A 23,597-nucleotide genomic window follows, 5' to 3' on the forward strand; every position below is an offset into this window, starting at 1 on the left:
AGACTTAAATAGGATTTTTTTCAATTGAGGCACTTACTAGAGAGAACTGAAGTTGTCCAAGTTATCAAACATTTTTTAAATTACGCCAAAGTACAGCGAAAATGTTTGTATTAAAAGTCAGTTGATATACTATCACCTAACCCTCGGCAGTCGCCATCTGTTGGCGGGAAGCTGGAGCTGCTAGAGCGAGACGGAGCTCGAGAGCGAGCTTTCCCGCCGAACAGCTTTTCCGAGTGCCTCGCTTTCCCGACGACCAGCAACAACAAACAGCTGAGTGGGCCAGGCAATTGGCGGCCGACAAAGGGAAAGCGGACAAGTGTCCTGCGAGCCGTCTTTAATACGGCGCTCCTTCGGCAGGAAGCCCCAGTCGTCCACGGCTGATTCAGGCGAACTGTTCACTCCGGCGGACAGAGTGCGGCGGAAAGCAAGCGGACTGGGAAAACTCCTGGGGAAAGTCGCGCGCGCGTCTCGCGTTCCTTATCAAGTGAAAGTGGGAAGACATCGCGGAGTGAAAGCGAAACTCGAAACGCGGTCGAAACGCGGAGCTAAAAAGTAGCAAGCACACAGATAAATCACAAGTTGCGAATAAACAAAAGCCCCGGGAATCGCAATCGCCCAATAAAAAGAATCGCGCGCCCCAAACAAATGTAAATTATCCACACACTCACACACACAAGCTTTGTTTTCTGTGAACCGAATCCGTGTGAGCCGCAAACAGACACAAACAGACGACGGCATTCCACTTGGCCCTGGATATTAAAGCATTCTTCTGGGCGCCCCAATTTATTCGCCGTCCCGGCAGATATTTCACGCTATCATTGTCCTTAATTTATGTGGTCCTGCGATTCCCGTGCAATGGTTGCCAAATAGAAATATTTGCCTCAATATGTCAAAGTTTATTAGACATTTAGCTTTGCGTGCCCACGGCAATTTGCTGACAGTTGTTTCAGTTGGTCGGACGATAGTGAATGTCCATTATATTTGATAAATGCCCGGGCGGACACAGAGTTGAATGTACAATTGCTTTTGCCACATTTTCCGCCCAGTTCCCTTTGGCCAAAAGATGCACTGCGAAAAACGCCGTCGAGCAGAGCTCGCTCAAGAATATTCCTAACCTTTTCTCTGAAAAGCCTTATAAGCCTCAAGTATTTGTTATCAGAAAGTTATTTATCTAATTTCTATCCCAATTATTCCTACTTCTTTTCTGCCCTCGCAACATATTTTCCTAGCTTCCCAGCTTTCGCCTGCGGAATATTGTTTTTCTCTGTACAAACTCGACTTTGTGGAGGACACGGCATCCACATCCTGCGGCCGTCCTGTGGCCATGTTGTGTGCACTGTGCCTCATTTTGCGCCTGGCCTAATGGCAGGCTCATCATTAACTCAGTTATTGTCAGTTTAGCGCTAAATTGACAGGCAGAACGACGGCCTCCGGGGGAAAAGGGGACTTTTCAACTGGGCCGAGTAAATATCGTTTTGTTTTTACTTCGCATCGGCGTCATTTTGTCGCAATTATCAAATGGCGTGCTCGTCATCGCCGAACAGCAGTGACAAGCGGCCCGTCGAAGGAACTTTGCCCCCCAGCCGAAACCTTTCCAAACAAGTGGCAAAGCCCTCGGAATCGAGTCTTATTTACACGCTTGTCTCTCGACTGGCACGAAAATAGCACAAGGACCTTCTGTTGACAGAGCCTTACCGTTATCAAAATGCCAAATGCTGCACGTAATTAAAATTCGCTCAATCGGAAGGATGTCAGAGCCCCCGAGGTCATTCGCAAATAGTCCCCTCCCCTGATTAATATCCCCCCCTTTGGGTAATCGCAATAGGCAAACACGGGTTGAAAAAGTCAAACAATGACATACGAATGGTTAAATAAACAACGGGCATGTACACCGAAATGTATGTTAATACGTGCTTTAACGAGGCTCCTAATGGGCTACAAAAATGTCTGCGAGATGGTCGAAAATCGATATTTTTGCTCCGCTCGCTCGCTGGATGTTTAAAGTATTTAAAGCATTGTTGCTGGCGGGTGAAAATCCCTTTCGGCCCACCGAACTCACTCCGCCCTCCCGTGTAACTTATCACTGCCGCGCAGGCCAAGTTTCCCTCTTTTCAATTGAAGGTAACTTTTCCGGCCAGGTCTGCCATTTTGCGCCCTCGTTCATGCCAATCCTGCCCAAGGCGATTCCCCGCCTAGGCAACTCCCGATCTCCCAATCGCCCAACTCCGTGGAAAGCGACTGTTCGCAGTGCCTTAATTGCCCTGCACTCGTCGTGGCGCATAAATTTCGAGCTCCCCTCGCACTCACACCTGTGTTGTGTGTTGCCTGTTTGTACCTGACTTCTGTGTGATTAGCCAGTCGTATGCAGCTTTTAAGCCATGTTGCTCAAGCGAGAAACTGCCATTCGAACTGATACTCTTTACCTACTTTAAAATATTAGTTTTAACTAAGAGTATTACATCTCGTAAGCCTGAGACAATACTTATTTTTCCTGTAAAATAAAGAAATTTAAAACAGAATAAGTAATAGCAGGGTTCCCTGCTTGGGGTGAGAAATAAATCTTCTTCTAGGGAATGCAGGGATTCGGCCAAGCGAATCTAGACCCATTTTCCCCGCTTAAATTGTGACCCAGTTGGTGGCTGAGCTGCGGGTTGCCTGTGCGCCTTCTATGGGTGTATCGCTTGTAGTGCCTCGGCTTCCGCACGTGTTGCATGTGGCATGCAACAAACATCACATATGTAGCACACAAAAATGCAGATGAAATGGCCCTAGAAATTGTTGCTGCCAAGTTTCGGAAAATGCTCGAGGCCACTCCTGCCGACTTTTTCTGCTCATTTAAATATTTGATTAAAGTAGGCGTTTAAAGCGAGCCCCAGAATTTCGGGCTGAAAAGCCAGGGAGTGCGGCATAATAAAGGTGTGGCAAGGCGAATCCGATTCGGTGCCGTGTAAAATATGCATAAATGTCGTATAAATATTCAGTTGCCGACCCATTGCTCATGCATTCCCTCTCATAATTGCGCAGACCACAGTGTTTACTTTGTAATTTTCATTACGCTTTTTGCGTTTATCACAGCAGTCATAGCTGTTGGTAAACAAATATTATTTATTACATTTCCATTGTCGCGCTCCCAGGGGAGCAGTTGGTGTTGCCAGGCGGACGGACAAATCGCGAAAATGAAATAAATTGCAATGTCAATATTGAATTCTGGTGTCCAATTTCAGTTGTGATATGCGTTTGAACACATTCGTTGTAAAAGTGAAATAAGCAAAATAAGCCAGCAAAGCGTTTTGATTAAACCACAACCGAGTACGAAAAACACATCAAAATGGTAAGTGAAAATTTAATTACTTTGGAAAGAAGAGCTGCAGCTCTGTGTTAGGGCTTCAATTGAATTAAAATCTCCCCAATCAGATTCACTGATTTAAAAAGGCACCTGCTTAAAGACTGCTCAAATTGACTTTCGCAGGAAATGTTGATCTAATGATAGCGCTTTCGAACCTTTTCAAACATCCCTATTTCCCGAGTGGCACTTGAGACTCCGTTCTCCCGCATTGCCACAACATTTCAATGTGCCCAACAAAGGCAATAAACATCAAATATCGGTTAGATACATCTTCATCAGACAACCGAGCTGAAGAGCAACAAAACCCCGAGCTAAAAAATCGAAAAGCAATGCAGACAACAGCATAACAGCATAAACAAAAACAGACTGGCGGCCCGGGGAAGAAGCCTCATGTGTGGCCAACTAGACGGATGCGTAATGTAAATGTATGTAAATGTATTTCAAGTATTTTGCTTGTTTAGTATTACTTCCGGCGGAAGCGATTGATTGTGCTGCGTATCTGGATGGCAGAGCTGTACAAGTAGTATGTCTGCCGCCCGTTTCCTCCTTCGAGGGGCTCGATTTCGCACAACAAATCAAATTGATTGCTTTTCGGAACACATTTAAACGAAATGAAAATGCGCAACGGCTATTGATTTCGCATATTTCAAATTTATTGACTCGAATCAAAGCTGTGTCCCGTCTGGGAATGCAATTAAAATCGAAGAGCTCCAAGAACGCTTTTACGATGCGCAAGAGTCCTCGACAGCAACTGAAACTGACGCGGAACCAGAATCTGAATCGTTGGGAGCAGATACAGACACTAGAGCGAAAATATTGATGTTTCTTTGAGGACAGTCGTAAACATAAATACTAATCGGTTACTTTTTTCCCTTAAATCGCAGTATGGCTTCGTTAACTACGCGCTGGAGCTGCTGGTGCTCAAACATTTCGGCGAGGAAATCTGGGAGAAGATCAAGTAAGTAGCGTCCATTCACACAAACTCATTAGCAAGCGGCAACCAGAAACTAAATCATTCTCTCCACTAATATACTGCCGAATATTGGATATCCTGAAATTATTTGGAGGCTGTGCGCCGCGCACAAACAGATCAACAGCCACGCACTTAATTAATAACTAAAATACATAATCCCCCACATTTGTCTGCCACGTACCGCAATTAACTAATTATCCATTTTTCACATCGGACATGAACATTCACATTCACATTCACTCGATGGGCGTGGCCCGCCCACACAAGTTTAGTGAGATATACATAAATTAATTGAGGCCGCTTGTTGTTGGCGGCGCATAAACAGGCGGCACACGCGTCGCATTAATGCGTACACGGATTTCCCGGGCTCCCAGATCCAGGAGGTCGGGCCTACAAGTGCAGCCTGAATCTACACTCCCAAAAATAATGGTTGATTAGAAATGATTTCCAAATTTAAAAAGTAATTCGTATGAGAATACTTTTAGAAACCCTAACTGCAATCTAGGAGTTTTAAGAGGGATTAAGAGGGATGATTTCCATTTGAATGACGTATCTGGAAACCTCCCGAAATGATTTTTCTCAGTGCACAGAGTTAGCGGAAATCAACGCCCCGAAACTGCCACGTTCGCCCTTTTGGCTGAGTTTGTTTATGGGAGCGTTAGTGCGACTGAGGCTATATGGTATATACGATTCGCATTTATCTTAATTAAGTTATTGATACTGCTACATGGCTGCTTGTTCTGCTGTTTGCGTTGTGTGGGCTGGTGAGCCTGAGTCATAGACTGAAAGAATGGCCTCCTGCTAATTGGCCGTGATTTATGATTTTGGATTGCTTAACCGCAAGTCACTTGCCATTTGTATTGGCCACGTTTACAGATTGCTAATGAATTGAGGCAGTCAAGGGGCGAATCGCATCGGGTGTCGGCAGTCTGGCCCAGACAACCCTTTAATTATGGCCGAGAAAAGGGAAACACTGCCAACTTTTCTCATTAGGAGGGTCGTCTCGAAAGGAAAAGGTAACAAGGGCAACGTTCAAAGGCACACTGTCAGAAAGCGTTAACTTTGACGGCAGGATAGCAGTTGAACAGTGTAAAATCAATGCATTAAAAAGTTTTGGGTTTAAAATACATGTCTTAGAAATGGCTCTGCTTAAGATTTAAAGATTAAAGAGATATAATGCAGCTTAGATAACGAAAACATTAAACTATTCAGGCTTAATATTTTTTTCTAAAACAAGTTCGATTTATGTGTCTAGCACAACTGCTGTCTTTGGCAAATTTCTCGTGGTGCACTGTCGACCCTTCAATTTAAATGGTTGCCAATGGGGTCGGCATTGACAAGACTTTAATTACATTGCAGTTAGTTGGCAGCCACAGACGCAATGGTAGTTGTAGTCGCAGTCGTAGCCTATTTGTAGTCGCAGTGCCTTGGGCAATCGCTGCAGCGAGAATCAAACTCATTATCCAGCACTTGAGGCGCCAAGACAAAGACGGGGTCTCGAGTTCCCTGCCTCGTGTCCCCGGCCTCATGTCCTGTGGCCTCAGCCCGGGGCCACAGTCTTTCGTCCTCCGTCCTCTGTCCTCGTTTCTCGTTCCTCAGATGGGCCACATCGTTTGTCGCCGTCCTCGCACTTAAGGCATTGTCAAAGCGATCATTAAAGCGGGGGAAAAGAATAGAAAAGCCGAGGCCACAGGGCTTGTGTGGGGGCAAATGGTGGGAGAGGGGGTTGTCTGGTTCTCCCCGCCCCGTGGCATTGGCAGTGGCATTTGCCTTGATTGACACCCGGCTGACCGCATTGATAGATAGTTGGTAGTCGGACTACCTCTTTGCCTGCGCCTCGCAGATTGCCTTTAAAGCAGATGCCTCTCCCAGGACCTTAAAGGCGGCTCCTTTTACCTCTCGTGCTGGCGCCCACTTAATCAGAATCAGTGCGTTAAGTGCTTTCTGCTACTTGGTCGGGGCGCATAATTGCAGCACATCAATCTGCAAATGGCTCTCATTAATTTGCCTAAACAAGATGCCGCTGGCGGAGGAGCAGGCTTCCAGTTTAAAGTAAAGATGAAACCGGGCAGATAGCTCAGAACTTGTACTAATCAGATAGTCCTGCGTTTATCTGAGCCTTCAGACACTCAAAATTTCTACGCAAAGTCAATGGGAGATGTAGTAGATAAAAAGCAGATAGACCATTGTTGGTTTTTCTCCGTGTGGTCAGGGTGTCAGTCGTTCCACTAATACACTCGCACATCAGCCCATCGACGTTATTGTTATTTTCCCTGCCTCAGCTTTTCATCTGATTTTGTTGCGAGAGTCCCGTTATTGTTATCCTGCTGCCGATGTGCGTGTTTGTGGCACTTTAGACAAAAATCGATTTGCCTATAAAATGCTTTGCAGCAACGACCACAATGCGGCCACGGGCGAATGTCGAACTCCCAGCTCTCAGCTGCCAGCTCCCTGCTCGAAGCTCCAAGCTGCTTTCGTGTGCTGGAATTGGATTTGCCCTTTGTGCGGGTGTGTCAATATGTCAGTCAACTCTATGTAGACCACATGGTTATGGGCTCCGAGCTGTCACTCGATCCGCAGCTGCTGGTCAGTCGCCTATTCGCGCTAATGGGTTCCGAGGCCTCGTCCTTTCGCTTTCGCTTTCGCTATCGCGATTCGATGCGTGTGGAGTGGAGCAACTAATTTGGCTAAGTGTCGTAATCGTACTCCAAACACACGCCGACCCAGTTTAGTTCAAAGAAGGGTTAGAAGAGTTTCCCGAGCGCTTCAAACGCCGACTTGTCATATTAAATGTAAATTTGTCAGACAGCTCTGAGGCGAACACGTGCCATTGCCGTTTACCAAATGTTTTTGCGACTTATTAGCTTTTCGCAGGGAGAGGAGTGCAAATACTGAAAACCCATCAATCTTCATTGCGCTCGGCTGGAATTTCCATCAGTTTTTTAGCCGGGACGGTGGAAAAGCAATCAGGCGGCGTTTTGTCAAGCATCTCGCTAAGGATGCTCATCTGATTGCAGGCACTGCGAATCCTTTGCCATTAAAAGCGCATTTGTACACTCCCATCCAGTATTCGTGTATCTGTGTATCTGTGAAAGTATTTTTATACGGCTTTGATAGGCGCTTAGCTTATTTTTCTGCCGCTCCGGGCCATTAGTCGCCCACACACTCAACCAATGACCTGACTTTTTTGGCCATGTTTTTTTAGATATTCATAGGAACACTCCGACACAGACACACACACGCCCGCAGCATTATGTCTTTTTCCTGTTGTTTGCCACACTCGCAGCACATCGCTTTACACACACCCCCAACACACGAAAATCGATCGCATTTTCATGGCATACATTATGGAAATTCGAGTCGATTCTCGAGTGTGCGTATCTGGGGAGGGAAATGGCATTTTTGAGGCCTGTAACGAGTTGAGGGCGCCCGTGCTAATGCGTCAAAAAAATGTGCGTTGGTCTGGCCAAAAAGTTTCAGCCGAGCTCAAACTCCATAACTTTTCAGCTGACAGCTGGCAACATTTGGGAATGCAAACTGTGCCGCAGGCAGCTCCAAAAACTCAAACACGAAAACAAACATGGGGCAAACACAACAGCAGCACCTGTTCGCCAGTGCTGCCGGCATCTAAGTTTTGAAAAAACACAGATTTTAGTACAAAATAAAATGGTTGGGAAAAAAATTGCCGAAAGGCTTGAAATCTTCTGATGCTTCTTAAGTGAAACTTTTAAATGTTTGACACATTAATTCATTATAATATTGTTATTGTATGCATAAATCTGAACAGTTTGTTTGCTTTTCCCGCCGTGTAGAACAAAAGAGCAGCCCTGCTGCTCACCTTTGTTTCTTTGCCAGGTGAAGTTCCTCTCAACTTTTTGCATTTACAATATTTTCATATTGCTGCTCCAACTGTCGTCGCCATTTTGTCAACTGTTTTTCAGCGCACAGCAAATATTGTTACGCTTTATTGACTCCCGTGATGCGGGCAAGCTGTTCCACGTCAGCTGCAGCCACGCCCCCTACGGAGGAGCATCCCTTCCGCCCCTGGCCAGGACATTTGACACGTTTTCGCACTTATCGCCGAGATTACTTTTTGCTTTGATTGCATTTCTTTGGCTTGACGCCACGACTCCTTTGCTTCATTTATTGTCTGTTTGATTGCTTCATACTCTTCGCCAAAACCTGGTATCCACTACAATCCCCGGTTTATTGTTGAAAGTTTCCCGTTTGGCGTTTTATGTGCCCTCCACTTTTATCGCTTTATGAATTATGCGTCGCGTGCGTGCGCCCAAAGTTGCGGGCGTTGCGCATACGCAATGTGCGACCAGTCGCCCCCAGCGCGGCGGCACTCGAGCATTATCGCCCGTAAATGGCTTGTCAATAGGGCCAATGCCTTGGCCGAGTGTCCTTTCGTGCGTTAACGTCAAATGGTGTGCAATAATCTAAATAAAATGGTGGCCAAGGAGGCTAATTATAGTCAAGACAACGAGGCAGCCACTTGATTACGATTATGACAAGCCATTAAGCAGACAAAGGAGCGCGAATAGCCATTATTAATCGACTTATTGCGCGGGTATCCAGGGAATGTGGGAGAGCGGCGTTGTTTGCCAGAGAATGTAACACGAAACCTAGAGTTACGTAAAATCAATTAATATTTGGTAAAGGGATATCCCAGCAAAAGGCAATTAAAGTGATGAAATACATCGGGTAACGACTTACTTGCAATTGAGTTCGAGCCAGCAGGCCCCGTTGAGAAGTTCGGTTACAGGGTAAAGGCAAATATTTGTCTTTAAACCGCCCTCGATGAGTACACAACCTTGGTGTTTCCGCGGCCTCTGGCCCCTTGATTAAACCGAAGCCATCTTGTTGGTACTCCCCTTCCTACTAAATTCGGCTTCGGTTCTCTTGACGGCTCCTGCTAATTACATATTCCACGGCTTTTGCACAGAACTAAACACCGCCGAAAATTCCATTAATTTGTGATAATAATTCTGTGATACTGCGCACATTATTAATTCAAACTGGTTGCGGGGCGAGTCCCCATCAGTCCATGCTGCTGACTATTTTTAATTAAATGTGGCAGACGAAATATGTTCGGTTGCCAACGGGGCGCATACGCAATGTCTAGTTTGTAGTGCTATGACTGCCAGAACTCAGAAGGATAATTAAATAACATGCTAACCAGCGGGGAGACTAACTGAGCACGTATTTCGCGCATAAATGCATCACTGAAATTCGTATTTATTGCGTTTTGCGAATTGCGAATGGCGACACGGTCCACGGTTTCGTTTGTGTGTTTGTGTGTGTGTGTCCATGCGAGGTCCTTTGGGGCGGAGGGCAGGACACGTCGCTTAAAAGCAATTTATTTTCTCCATGCGAGAGGGTCAGCTGCCCGGCCAGCAAACGTTTTCCCAGCATTCCCATCCATTTTTTGCACAGACGACCGAGTGTGTGTCTTTTTAATAAAACTAAAAACCGCACAGGACTTTCCCAGAGCGCCGTTGTAGCATTTCGAAATTGCATTTGGGCTGCTTCCCGAGTGAAATCAGCATATTGAAATCCTGTCCTCCGACGGCAGCAGACATTTTTCATTTGCCGCTGTTACTTCCGGCCCAGATTTTCCCATGTCGAGGATGCCGAAAGACTCTGCTTCCCGCTCATTTGCATTCTAGAGCAGAACAAGACAAATCCCGGGGCAACTGCATCAGCAGCAACATCCTTCTCTAAGCCGGAAGTGTTGCCATGTGCCGCCTCCTCCGTAAATTTGCGCCATTTTGTTGGCCTTCAGCTCTTGAGTGGGGATCTACGGCCGGCGGCCATCATTAGGGCCAAAGGCCGAGAGGGCTGAAAGCCGGTTGGTGGAGTGGGCCACCAGCAAATGTGCTGCATGGAATCGGTTCCGGATAGACGGACATTGCAACTCGTGTTGGGAAGAAGGCTGGCACTGCAAGTGGAAAATGTAAATCGAATTTCTCATCGATTCGATTGAAATTTCCCGTTTTAGATGTGCTCGACATGGGAAAATAAAATTGGATTTCCTTTAACCGTGAAAAAAGTAATGGGGTTCTGTAGTTGATCGCATATTTGGCCAAAAAAAATTTAATTTTTTTGACACAGCTAGGCGGAATGTAATATCTTGTTTTACTTATTGTAACTATTGGCAATCAAATCCAAAAAACTTTTTTTTTTTGCAAAAAAATTGTTATGTTACCATTATCAAATGGAAAAATTTTCAATAAAATTATTTTTTGTAAACACAAATAAAAATGTTTGGTGAAGTCCAAAGCTCTTTGAATAGGTGCTCCATTAAGCTGTATGTAGGTTTTTCACAAAGTTTCATTGAATAAGCGCTTTCAAATAGTGCCAAATATCGTCAACCCGATTTTTCAGCCATAAACATCGGTTTTATTGCCATAACAATGCAAGAATAGTCAGAAAATAAAAAGTAATGTCTGTTGAACTCGTATGACAATTTGAAATCAATTGGCATTTAACACTAAAAAAATTTGTTTAACATTTTATGATGTTACCATTTTCAAGAAATCCAAATTTTAGAAAAAAAAACTTTTTTTGTTTTTGTGGTTGTTAGTTGAGGTACTTAGATTTTTAACTCAATGCTCCATTGGAGTATGTGTTGCCTCACGACCAAATAACAACGACAAATGACTTTGAAAATGTTGCACTTTTCCATTTGTATCCCTCTTAATAAGGCTTAACAGCCGTACGTTAAACGAAAATCAGGCCGACACAATAACGTTAATTTCCCGTAATGCCTCCTTTAGGCAGCTTTAAAAACTAATTGTGTTAACGGCTCGCCGGCGGCTTAACTTTTTGTCTGGGCCGGCGAAACCACACCAAAATCGGAGGACCCCGCGCAGTGGGGCGTTGGTCGACCGCAAATTCCCACTGGGGATGGACTCAGCGGGGCTGTTCAACATTTATCTGGGCGCTTCTTCGGCGGCATCGACAGTTGCTAATGATGTCCTAATTTCGAGATGTCACAGTGCATGCGTAGATAAGAAATGTCGAGGGGCGGGCGAAATCGAGTCAATCGATGGCGGGCAGTAATAAATGACCCGGCGAAAGACGAAAAAAGAGAAGAAGTAGTGGGCGGTTTGTTCTTGCATATGGACAGTTATTAATGACCCGGCCAAGAGTGCGATTCATTCATTTTGCCGGCCATCTCGGCCGCTCCTTTGTTTCCGGTGCTTTGTCACTAGGTGTGCGACACACTCGAGTCCGCATTAAAGGTTAATCATACGCCCCATGGCCACCGCCTCGGCTCGTCGACAGAAAAATGCTAATCCCCAGCAAAATCGACTCGACGAAGCCAGTGCCATTGGCAGTGACAATGTTGATGGCCGTGATGAGCCTGCGTCCTCCATCATTAACGGCGTACATCACGTCTGCATGCGAATTGCTGGCAGCGGTTTAACGCTAATCGCATACAAATACACACAAGACAGCAGACAGGACCCCCTGGAAAAACTGAGCGAGAGTGGGAGTGGCAGCAAAACTAGGGAATTGGCTCTCGCTGCCTTCCTTCCTGATTTACATAACACGCCTCGGGGATTACCACAAACACACACTGGCCTAGGCACACAGGAAAAAACATGGCCTAAGTGGGTCAACAACTGGGTATATTTGCCAACAAAAAATAACCCATAACCGAATCAGTTACTAAAAAATGATTCTGATATAGGCAACATAATTTAATTTGAGCCGACGAGAAAATACAAAATATTGTTTATCGACTTTAATTAGGTTTAATTGAATTCTCTGATTTGAATTTCTAGCAGTATTTTAAATCAAGTTATGGTTAGAGTTCTTATTTAAAAACAGGAATTCTTTTTGTTTTAGCTAACAATGCCATTGTGCTTGGGTTTGTCCCTTGTGTAATGACTGTAATTTCGATGTTAATTTCCCGCCTCTAGCATTCGATTAAAGCGATGTGCTTGGCTAATTCGAGGCGACCCTGGACCAACTTGGCCTGCATCCCCATGCGAGCACAATAAAACATGTGACTCACTTGAGTTATGTGCCACATTAACTTGCCCGAGTCTTAAGTGGCTTTTAACCTTATTTCGCTTCCGTTTCTGGGCTGCTCTACTCTGGCTCTTGTTCTTTTTCTTGGGGGTCGTTGCAGCCACTTGGCGAATTTCAAATGCAAGTTCGCTTGTCTAGAAGCTGACTGCGGTATACCCTACTCGAATGAGTGCCGGCATTTAGCTGGCATCATTAAACCAAGTAAGCACATTACGCCGGGAATCCTTTCTCACCTCGCAGCAAGGACGAACTGGACGAGTTTGTGCTACTCCTGGCCATTTGCTCGTTGGCTAAGTGCCTGCCAAGAAAATGCACTAATGTCGGTTAGTTTAGGTTCGCAGATGTGTGTGAAAGGCAGTGGGCGAAAGTGCTGCAGAGGTACAGTGGAGGGTAGGAGAATAGTAAATGGGTTTCTTAAATCAAAGAAAATGTTACATAAAACAGAATGGTAGCGGTGTGGACGGACATAACTCAAGCCATTGTTTGATTGAGATTATCTAATGTTATTTTTTTCCCCACCAGCTACTATAATTTTAACCCCGACTGTACGACAGTTGCATGTGTTTCCCACATCCTGGCAAACTTTTGTGGTGCATGTCAGAAACAGCTGCCGGCTGATTTGTTAAGTCGGAGATGGCAAAACGGGAACCACAATTAAATGCTTGCTCATCCCGAAACGAACCCTCTAGGGAGCCTTCATCCGACCGCACAAAAGTCAGGCAAAGACTCAAATTAGCTGATTGATTATGAATTTTACACGCTCTGCGGTTTGCCCGGAGGCCCACTCTCCCGGTGGCTGAGCCAACTTAAAGTTTCAGCTGCCAGAAGTCAACAAGTAGTTCATAATAAAGCGATTTAATGCCCGGCCATAAAAAGCGAGAGTCATGTGGGGACCTGCGTGGGAAAGCCGGGAAAGTGGGGAAAATCGGGGACAGGGAAAAGGGAGTTAGAGAGCGTGTCAGTGGCGCGTAAATTCCACGGGTTGAGCAATCCGGCCGGGGATTTTTCGTCCCCATCCATTCGGAACGTGGCTGCGAATGGCTCTGCGATTGGCATATTAAATAATAATATTTACCCGCGAGAGCCACCAAAACCGTAGCGGTGGCCTGCGAGGGGCTATGTACACAGGACACCAGTATACACAGTATATATACACTTTCGATCCCGAAAAGGCAATGCGCGCGAAACTTAAACCAACAATCGCGAAGGAAAACAAAAACACTTGGGCGTTGGCCTAAGCTCTTTAGGCGCGAAATGTTTTCATATTGCTTAGGCGGCTCCTTGGCCGCTTGGCAGATTAAGCCACTTAGTTTTGGCCGCTTGTCGCTGTCACTGAGTAAACAATATTTAAATGAGTTTAAAGGGCGTCGCCGCGGCGAGCGGAAATTGAATTTGTAATGAAAGCGATGGGAGGAGGCTACTGAGAGCCGCCCTGCACTTTCCGGCCAACGAGGCTAATACTCGAACTTCTTTCAGGCGAAGAAGCAGAAGAACAGGGCTTCATAAATTGGCCGCGTGTGTGCGTAATTAATTTTTACAGCTCGCATTAATTGGCGCTTATGCTGCCGCAAATGTGCTAAATTTAATGGCGAACTTTTTACTGAGTGTGTGCCGGGAATTAATGACAAATTGCATTAGGAGAAGAGCAAAAAACAAAAATCCAGAGAACGTGCTCAGTCCAAGGGACGGATTTCGCCTTCTCCACGCACATTAACTTTTTCAATTAAGTTGTCGATCAAAAGGCGAAGCCGACGGAGTACAGACAGACAGCTCCACACACTCGCTGACACAAGACACGCACATTTAAATCAATAAAAATCAATCATACGCAGTGTTGGGTGCCAGGTAAGCCGGGCCAAAACGTGCAGCATAATTTAATTTACGGCCCAAATGTTGCCTTGCTGGCACAATAAAAATGATAGACATTTTGCCGGTGAGTGTGGACTTTATGAAATTAAATCGGGACAGATAGGAGCATTCAAGTGCCGCCTGCAGATGATTTTGAAAGCTTCTCACCTCAGATGAGCAATTAAATGAGAGCAGAGCTTATAAAATAAACTGGCTGCAATCTCCGCTTCCAGTCCACTGGCCATTTTAAGGGCTTTAAGCCCGTAGTCGGAAAATGTGTGTGCACCTCCAATAAATCATGGTTTAATTTCGAGCCACCTTGCCCAACCGCAGGCCATATATTTCATAGAATAATAAATGGCAGGGCGAAAATCAATTTCCATTTCGGTGTGTAATATGCAGGAATTTCCCTCGGCTTTCTTGGTGCCAAGCTCCTTCGGTTCCTGTTTCCCACTCAACGTCCGCTGGCAGTGCAGGAAATTAAAAATCAGCTTCCACAATAAAATAGGTACATGTGAGCCACTGCGACTCAGGAGCTGCAATATCGAGTGTGTGTACGAGTACACTGTGCAGTGTACAGTGCAACATCTCAATCTTGACAGAGGTGCAAATACTTCTCACGTTTCAGCGACAGCTGCTGACACATTCTGCAATCCAGCGGCATTTCGCATCCGAAATGAGCAATAATGAAATGCCACAGTTCGCCTTCGCTCACCTGCGATGCCACGCCCACTTTGGCTCGACAAATCAGAAGTTTTGCGTAGCGAAAATGGAAAAACTTTCGCACGTACAAAATCTACTTTTCTATTACTTTCTTCTCCGCTATTTCACCCGTCCGTCCAACCGCCCACGCGATTTTCGTGTCCGATTCTGCAACGTTGGCGTTTTCCCGCTTTTCCCCGACTTTTCCCAAGTTACTTTCACTGTGCCGGCACGTTGTATTCAATTTGTTTTGGCAACAGCTTGGCACAAGTTCTATTAAATAATAAAGTCGATTTGCACGATGTTCACAAAGGGGAAATGGCATGGAGCCCCCGAAGGCCTTTCTTTTCTCTATTATTGTTATTCAATGCAAATAACGGCAAAGTTTCTGCTTCTGAGGAATATAAAGTCTTTACCCCGAAATCCTTTTAACTTTTGAGCGAATTTAAAGTAGCTTATGGCTGAAAACAGACTCAACTTTCAGTATTAAGCTGGAAAAGAACAAATAGTTTATTACGGAAGCAGGAACTGATTTTCCGCTTGCGAACTGATGCAACAATTCATTTCTTTTAGGATATTTATAAGGAAATCATTAGAGAGACGTTTTTAATTAGTCCCTACTTCTGGGCTCACAGAACCAATTATACTTACAAACTCCTTTTAAGAAAATGAATAACAGCTAGGGCTCAACAAAGAGTTGTCATTTATGTAAAATTTCCACAAAGAGCTAAGAAAATAAAAGAAGCGACGCAATTTAAAAATCCCAAAACAAGAAAAGAGAGCAGAAACCCAGCCACATTTTAGGGCTGACCGAGAATTCTCATTTGAAGGGCTTTATTCTGTCTTCATTGCTTAATTAAAAACATAAATATGAAAGAGCATATAAAGTGACCGCCATATGGGCAGCAGCCCGCCGAAAATAGACAACAACACACAGAAGGGAGGAATGCCGGCCACTCGCCACTCACTCATAAATTCACGAGCACAGAAGCAATTTAATTAAAATTAATGTATTTGCCACTCTTCTTTCCCCTTGCGGGGAAAACCCTTCTCTGTCATTTCATCCTGCGGCTTCGCCCGACTCGATTTTGATGGCTGCTTATTTCTGGCCGGGCTGGAATTCAGGAAAAAGGCCATGGTCAGCATGGAGGGGCAGTTTCTGGTGCGACAGATTTACGACGACGAAATAACATACAATCTAATTGGAGCAGCTGTCGAGATACTCAGTAAGTAGTTAGCCGATACTGTTTTGCCTTTGTCCTTGTGCTCGAGCATATGTGGACCATAAAGGACCTGCTCGTTAACGTCTCTCCCCTTCTCCTCCTCGCAGACATTCCCGCTGATGACATCCTGGAGCTCTTCGGCAAGACCTTCTTCGAATTCTGCCAGGACTCGGGCTACGACAAGATCCTACAAGTGCTGGGCGCCACGCCGCGGGATTTCCTCCAGGTTTGTTTGGCTTCTTCACTTCGCAAAGTCGCAGAGGCAGTTAATTTAATCGAAGGCCATTTCACGCCCACCTCACCCGCCTCCCATGCATCTGCGGCCCAATTGCATCGGCCAATCGACTCCTGTCCCGAGTCATTTTTCATGCTGCTCCCTTGGCAGCTCCTCGGTCTCAGTCTCAGTCGTCGAGCTCGACATTCGCCATCATTGATAAGCATTAAGTATTTTGCTCGAGCGCACACATCGCCCACTCCGAACGGAGCCCATTTCCCTCGACGCCTTTTGTTGCACTCACATTCGATTTATTTTCAATTTTCCACATTTTTCACCGCAAATGCTTCTCGAATCCTTTGTCATAATGAAAAATGAAATTGAATTTTTTCGTCTGCACCACCGCAACATGAACAACAAGCGTGCCACACAGCGAGCAAAAATTGGCCACCAATCGCTTTCAATTGCTCAGCATGGGTTTTTCCGAAAAAGTACAAATAGCATTCAGGCACCTTTAATTTATTCCTTATTTTTATTAAATGTGAGAAGCTATAAAAAGTTTAAAGTTCATAAAAGTATAAAGAATTTAATAATAAAAATCCTCATCTGTTTGCATTTAAAATGTATCCTGCAAAACTGCTACTTCTCTAAAGGCTTCTCTAAAATTTATTAATACACATTCTCTTGCTCTTTTTCTGTCCGTGCAACTATGACCCCGAATCACTCAGAATCTGGATGCCCTGCACGACCACCTGGGCACTCTGTACCCCGGAATGCGGGCTCCCTCCTTCCGCTGCACGGAGAAGGATGGCGAGCTGCTCCTCCATTACTATTCGGAGCGGCCGGGCCTCGAGCACATCGTCATCGGCATCGTCAAGGTGAGCAATATATACGTATATATATTTATCTGGAGGTATGGCCATGGCCATTCCCACTCCCGATTCCGATTCCCTGTGGGGCACCCATTGACGCCTCCGCCCGGCTTTATCTTTTATCTCGCTCTGCCGCACAGGCCGTTGCATCCAAGCTGCATGGCGTCGAGGTGGAAATCGACATTGTCAAGCGCAAGGGAGAGCCCATCGACGAGGCCGAGAAGGAGCGGGCCATCGCCCGGGAAAACCAGCAGCTGCAGGACGACGCCGCGATGGCCACGACGACGACGACGGGATCGGCAACGGTTGTCCTGGCTCCTTCGACGGATGCCGAGCGAAACAATAATCACAACGGCAGCAGCAACAACGGAATGGCCAACAACGGCAACAACGCCAACGTGAACAACAACAACGACGGCCAGCAGATTGCCAGCGAGACAGGTAACTGAAGTCCATGCAAGGGTGAAATAAATAAAACAAAATAGTCGTCGCGATTAACATATTGCCGCATTCACGGAGCTGGAATGACAATAAATGTAAATTGTATTGACTGCCCGGCGTTCATTTATTCATTTGTTTGTGCAACCCACAAGTATAATGATGGAAAAACCATGCGACAAGCTCTGACTTAAATATGAAATGATTTTATGACTTTATGTTTTTTATAGCTTACCGCACAGTACAAATTTGCTTTGGCAGAATGTATTTTTTTGAGACTCGGACTTTACGAATAGCATGACAGACTGTTCCGAATTGATTATTTATGTGCAATATGATTAAAAAGTTTATTTAACTTTATGTTCCTCAGAGCCCGCCCTAAATACTTGTCCGATTGCCCAGGACAGCTTCGACTGCGACGGCGACAAGGAGCAGAAGTGCCTGCGCCTGCTGAAGAACAAGAGCGACGACATCGAGCGGTACGACCACGTGCAGTTCCTGATACGCGAGATCAACGTGGCCGCCAAGTCGCAGGTGGACGCCAAAAAGGACGAGGTGCCCGACGACATGGAGTTCCTCTGCGAAGGTGAGTGTTCTGTTTTTGCTAATTGCCTGGCTAATCAGTACTGTTCGTCGATGTATAGCGCCTCTTATATCGCCCGCCACATTCTGCAAGGTTTTCCCCTTCCATCTGATGTTCGATAGGCAAATGAAAATCGTTCAGGCCGGAAAAGCTGTCTCTCGTGTTATTCCAAGGTGAGTCCTTTCTTCCGGCTTCCAATGGCAGTTTACTTTTGAGGCGTTGATTGCGATTAGTGACCATTAAACTGGGGCCATTCGACTAAGTGAGTCGCTCGGATTTGCCTCTCCCCAGTCGTCGTTGGTACACAGAAAACAAAGCTTGTGAATAAAACATCCACTGTTATTATACATAAAAAACCATTTTATTAAAATTTTATTTAAATTTTAAATTATTTTAAATATTTATAATCATTTTATCATCCGTTTTAAATGGCTTTCTGCTTTTCGCAGAGTCGCCGAGGAGAACTGCTCCCTGATAGAGGTGGTGGAGGCCATCCGGCCGCACCTGCAGCTCAACTTCGAGAACATCCTGTCCCACATAAACACCATCTACGTCCTGCAGACTCGTCAGGGGGCCATGAGCAGCCGGCACGAGCAGCGCTTTCTGAGACTGAAGGTGAGCAAGGGCCAATGAGCCATCAAAGTGGTCGGAACGGTTATGAAAAGCCCGAAAGCAAATGGACCCTTACGCACAGCCGTTCGGGCGTTAAACTTAATGCCGTGGCCTGCCACAGAGTACGGCGTAAAATCAATTTTATTGCCATGGCTCACCGTTCGCCCCGAAAATAATCTGTTCCTGCTTCTTGCTCCGTAGGGACAAATGATGTACATTCCGGAAACGGATCGGATCCTGTTCCAGTGCTACCCCAGTGTCATGAACCTGGACGATCTGACCAAGTGAGTATGAGTTCTAAGAGGATTCGCAATATTAATTCAGTTTAAGATGTTCTAAAGAACCGAATGAACAATTTTACCATGTTTTTTTCTCAGTGGTCCCCCTATAATATTGTATTTATATCTGAGAAAACCATATTAAGGACATTAGCTCTTAAATGCGAGTATTAGGGAACACAGTAAAGGTTTTATGAACAGTCAAATTGAAACAAATGCGCCTTCAGCTGGCTAAATTTATGGGTGACATTAAAAATGTTTTTCGAGCTTCGACTTCTTCTTTCATTCTCCCGGAATTTCGCTTAGCCCCGTTTTCCACTTCCTGCTAAAAGACTTAAGTAAAACAAAATGCGTGTCATTTTTCCATCTGACACCCACACGTCTCTCCCTGAACTCACCGGAACGCGGAATGTGTCCTCTATTCCAGGAAAGGACTCTACATCTCGGATGTGCCGCTGCACGACGCCGCCAGGGATTTGGTCCTGCTCTCCGAGAAGTTCGAGGCGGAGTACAAGCTCACCAAGAACCTGGAGATGCTCACCGACAAGCTGCAGCAGACCTTCCGCGATCTGGAGAGCGAGAAGCAGAAAACCGACAGGTAAATGACAAATGACAGGACGCCGACTCCTTAATGGCGCGCCATTCTCTCAGGCGCGAAATTGAAATTACTTTTCCATGTTTCTGCATGCCTTCTGCTCCCGTTTCGTCCTGGCTCGTCCTGTCCTGCACAGGCTGCTCTATTCGGTGCTGCCAAAGTCGGTGGCCAATGAGTTACGACATCAGCGTCCAGTGCCGCCCAAACGGTAAGAAAAAGTCAATTTCCCTGTTTCCTAGTGGGACAAAGTGCACAGAGAGGAAATCATTGTGGTTGGGAGTAGCCAACTTGCTTGGAAGTGAACGAAAACAGTTTGCAAGGTTATCAATGATAAAAATAATAATAAGTGTATATTATATTTACGTATAATGTTAACCTGGAAAGTAAATAAATATACATATTGTGACTGAGTTTGGATTTTCCTCTGCGCTCTTTTTTGGCCCCATGCTAGAAATACAAACCACTCGCCATTTATTTACGCGAACACACTTCCGCTTCCTCTTGGCAGCTACGACTCCGTGACGCTGATGTTCTCCGGCATCGTGGGCTTTGGCCAGTACTGTGCGGCCAACACGGATCCCGACGGGGCCATGAAAATCGTGAAAATGCTGAACGAGCTCTACACGGTCTTCGATGCCCTCACCGACTCCAAGCGAAACCTGAACGTGTACAAGGTGGGTCAGAGTTCAAATGCAACTGCCACGCAGTTGCGGGCCATCAGCCCGCATCGGCCACTTAATTACACTTTTTACCTGACCACAAAAGCGATGCAATTGCGTCCCTTTTTCGGGTCACCTCTCAATTTGGCCAATAGCCCACCCACCCACACACACCCTCACACGCACATCCACACACATATACTCTATATACATATGTAGACCTTGAAGGACTCATCGACATGTCTGTGCTTTCAGGTGGAAACGGTTGGCGATAAGTACATGGCCGTTTCCGGGCTGCCCGACCACTGTGAGGATCACGCTAAGTGCATGGCACGGGTGGCCCTCGACATGATGGACATGGCCAAGAACGTCAAGATGGGCTCCAATCCAGTGGTGAGTGAAAATCCTTAAGTATTTGTCAATCTGCAGGTGTACTCTCCAGTTGTTCTTCACCGACTTTATGAACTCAAGTGCCATTTAAGGCCATGTATCCGGCATTTGCTGCAACAAAAGGAAAACTTGCTGGATTTCCCGCAACTGTATTCAATCTGTGCTCCGCTTTTGCCACATCTAGCATATTTTGGCTGGCACCGGCAACCTCCTTTTGTGGCACATTTTATGCGAGAGTTTGTCGAGCAACAGAAATGCATTCACAACTGACAACTTGTGTTCAAGCTGCTCGAGTGCCGCGGGCAAAAGGGGTCGTGGGTGTGGTTGAGGGGTGTGGGTGTTTTTGCAGGGGCCGTCACTCTAATTGTGCGCATTGAAAGTAGTTGGAAAATTGTCTCGCTCGTGTTTTTTGGTTCGCGTGAGCGTGCAAGTTTGAGCATGTTCGCGCAATTTGTTGCTGAATGCGCCATTCGCCATTTGCCGTTCAGCATTCGCCATTCGCCATTTGCCATTCGCCGTTCGCCAGTTTGAGCAACAGCAACTCAATGGCGCATAAATTTCAATGTCTGTCTCCCGCCCCCACCTCCGCTCCCGCCGCGCTGTCTTAACCCTCTGCTGGCCCGGATTGAGTGGCAAGTGCACGTAAAATATTAACAACTCGTGGCAGCAGGGCAAGTGCGAAAAAGTTCATTTAACAAAGTTTCCCTGCCAACGGCGAGGGCGCAAAGTTTCGTATAGAAAACTGCGAAAATTGCTAAAATTAATTCAAAATTGATGACACACAATGTCAAAGGACGCGGCGTGGACCGTGGTACATGGTCTCGGGTCCTTGCCAGTGGCCACTTGACCGTCAACTGTCACCAGAGACGTGGAAACTTGGCCGAGGATGAGTGGGAGGCCTCCTGCCTGCTGTTACTATCTTTTTTTTGGCTTAAACACTTTGGCTTTAAGTGCTCGGGCTTAAAATACACTGCACACATGCAGGGCCGCAGAATGGAGAAGGCGAAAGGGGAAAGGAGGAGGGGTTCATCCGCAGGACGAACCGAGGACGAGGACGAGGACGAGGATGAGAAGGAGGATGAGAAGGAGGATGAGAAGGAGGATGGGATGAGGACGAGGATGCGGATGCCCCACTTGATGGCATCCTTCACAATTACAGCATTGTACGTGTGGACAATCCTTGTGGCTTGTCAGTCACTTTTTGCACATGTCTTGGCATCTGTGTGTATATTAGGGTGGCTCAACTGGAGAAGCTGTGAAAATGAAGCACAAAAACAGTGTGGCACATAAAAAGTTTTCCCAAATTTATAGGTGTGCTTAAATTTGACGGTCTCCATAACTCTTTTGATTCAGTCGCGTTTATTGATGTGTTTATTTTTTATTGGCCAACCAAGAATCGGATAGCTATAGGTACGCTTCCTGGGTCACCCCACTGCAGATATATCCGAGGACTGGTGTGCGTGTGTCATATCTGCCCACACAAACGAAGAACTCTTGCTGCGGCTCGTGTCACTTGGCTTTATTGTCAGAGTTGTTGTTTTTCTGTTGCTAAAATTCCATTACCTTATCGTCTTGCCGGTGGTTCTCCTCAGAAGGAGCTCTTCTTCTTCGTCTTCTTCTGGTCCCGGGATCATCCATCTGTTCCGCCCTTCTAAGCCTTCTATTCCCCATTTCCATCTGGCCTCGCCGCAACTGCAGCCAAGTTTTTGTGGCTGTCAGTATTTCATATTTGACTGATTGCTTTTGGTAATGCCGAGGAAAACCCATTTTCTGGTGGGCAAAAAGGGGGAATTCGAGAATCGAGTCAACGTTTGATAGATCGCTCCAAACGCAATTAACAAACGCCACGGGCGAGCAATGGCAAAAACTAGGACACGACATCGGAGCCTGTTGCACTGCCCCTTCCCAGGACTAAACCCCCCTTCCCCTTTCCCCTCTTCCACCCCCTTTTTCCCACTCCCTTGATTTCCCCTTGCCAACACTGGCGTCATTTTGCGCTTCATTAAATCCTGATAAAAAGCAGCAGCTAGTCATTCCGCCCTCTTCGCTTATGAAGCCAATTATACCGATGTTTTTCTTCATGCAAAAACTTTGCCAGCTCCCCACTTTCCCGCTTTTCCTGCCAGTTTTTCTCAACTCTTTGTTGACTGCTTCCTGTGCTTGCAGTCCATAAATATTGATTCGGCTTTCAGCAAAAACTTTCTGCAGTTACTATGTATTTTATACACTCGAGGGCGAAGCCAGGAAAAATCATTATCCTAACTGCCATACATCTTGCCTGATGTTTAAGAGCAAAACAGCAATTTTCCAGTAACTGGGTTCGAACAAGAGGGGATTATATAATTGGAGAAAGCTGTATTAAATTATTATTAGGTCGAGCTATGTGTTCTGTAACTTCTCCCTTCCTTCATCAAAAATGTTTATCAAGCCAAGGGGAGTACACATACAAACAGAAACTAGAACATGCATCAGCGATTTTTTGAATGTGCAAACAAAGAGTGAATTATTCCGTAGTTCGCAACCAAACCGAAAGTTTTCTCAATTTTTTCATTACTTAATCAGAGGAAAACTGAGTGATTGACTTGTGGTCGGCACTGGCCGATGAATGATTCATTGGCAATGCAGTGCCCTGATTCGATTTGATTCAGCTGGAGAAACACTCAGTTCTCAGCTCTCAGTTCCCAGAAGTTGGGTACTTTTCGCTTATCGCACTCCGCCGCCTTGGCAATTAGTTTTATGTAATGTTTTTCTGGTAATTACAACTTTCGTCCTTCGCTTTTATCTGCGAACTGTTGGCACTTTACCCATTTGCACATAT

The 23,597-nt window shown here is 45.8% G+C and overlaps 1 protein-coding gene across 4 annotated transcripts in view; it reads left to right on the forward strand.

Moving 5' to 3' along the window:
• The first annotated feature begins 382 nt into the window (after window positions 1-382).
• Window positions 383-23,597, forward strand: part of LOC108086813 (guanylate cyclase soluble subunit beta-1) — a 42,655-nt gene continuing 19,440 nt past the window's right edge. For 3 of the 4 annotated variants that reach the window (XM_017183854.1, XM_017183856.1, XM_017183857.2), the window contains exons 1-15: window positions 383-647; window positions 3,225-3,331; window positions 4,231-4,304; window positions 16,041-16,141; window positions 16,246-16,364; window positions 17,081-17,230; window positions 17,365-17,665; window positions 18,033-18,248; window positions 18,307-18,418; window positions 18,695-18,860; window positions 19,059-19,141; window positions 19,563-19,733; window positions 19,867-19,938; window positions 20,239-20,404; window positions 20,645-20,782. In XM_017183854.1, coding sequence (XP_017039343.1) covers window positions 3,329-3,331; window positions 4,231-4,304; window positions 16,041-16,141; window positions 16,246-16,364; window positions 17,081-17,230; window positions 17,365-17,665; window positions 18,033-18,248; window positions 18,307-18,418; window positions 18,695-18,860; window positions 19,059-19,141; window positions 19,563-19,733; window positions 19,867-19,938; window positions 20,239-20,404; window positions 20,645-20,782 — 1,872 coding nt within the window. In that variant the 5' untranslated portion in view covers window positions 383-647; window positions 3,225-3,328. Of the gene's footprint in view, window positions 648-3,134; window positions 3,332-4,230; window positions 4,305-16,040; window positions 16,142-16,245; window positions 16,365-17,080; window positions 17,231-17,364; window positions 17,666-18,032; window positions 18,249-18,306; window positions 18,419-18,694; window positions 18,861-19,058; window positions 19,142-19,562; window positions 19,734-19,866; window positions 19,939-20,238; window positions 20,405-20,644; window positions 20,783-23,597 lie in introns of all 4 variants that reach the window. The other variant, XM_017183855.1, reaches the window with a different exon arrangement.

This window comes from Drosophila ficusphila, unplaced genomic scaffold (genome assembly GCF_018152265.1).
Source record: "Drosophila ficusphila isolate 14025-0441.05 unplaced genomic scaffold, ASM1815226v1 contig_791, whole genome shotgun sequence".
In the NCBI taxonomy this organism is placed as follows: domain Eukaryota; kingdom Metazoa; phylum Arthropoda; class Insecta; order Diptera; family Drosophilidae; genus Drosophila; species Drosophila ficusphila.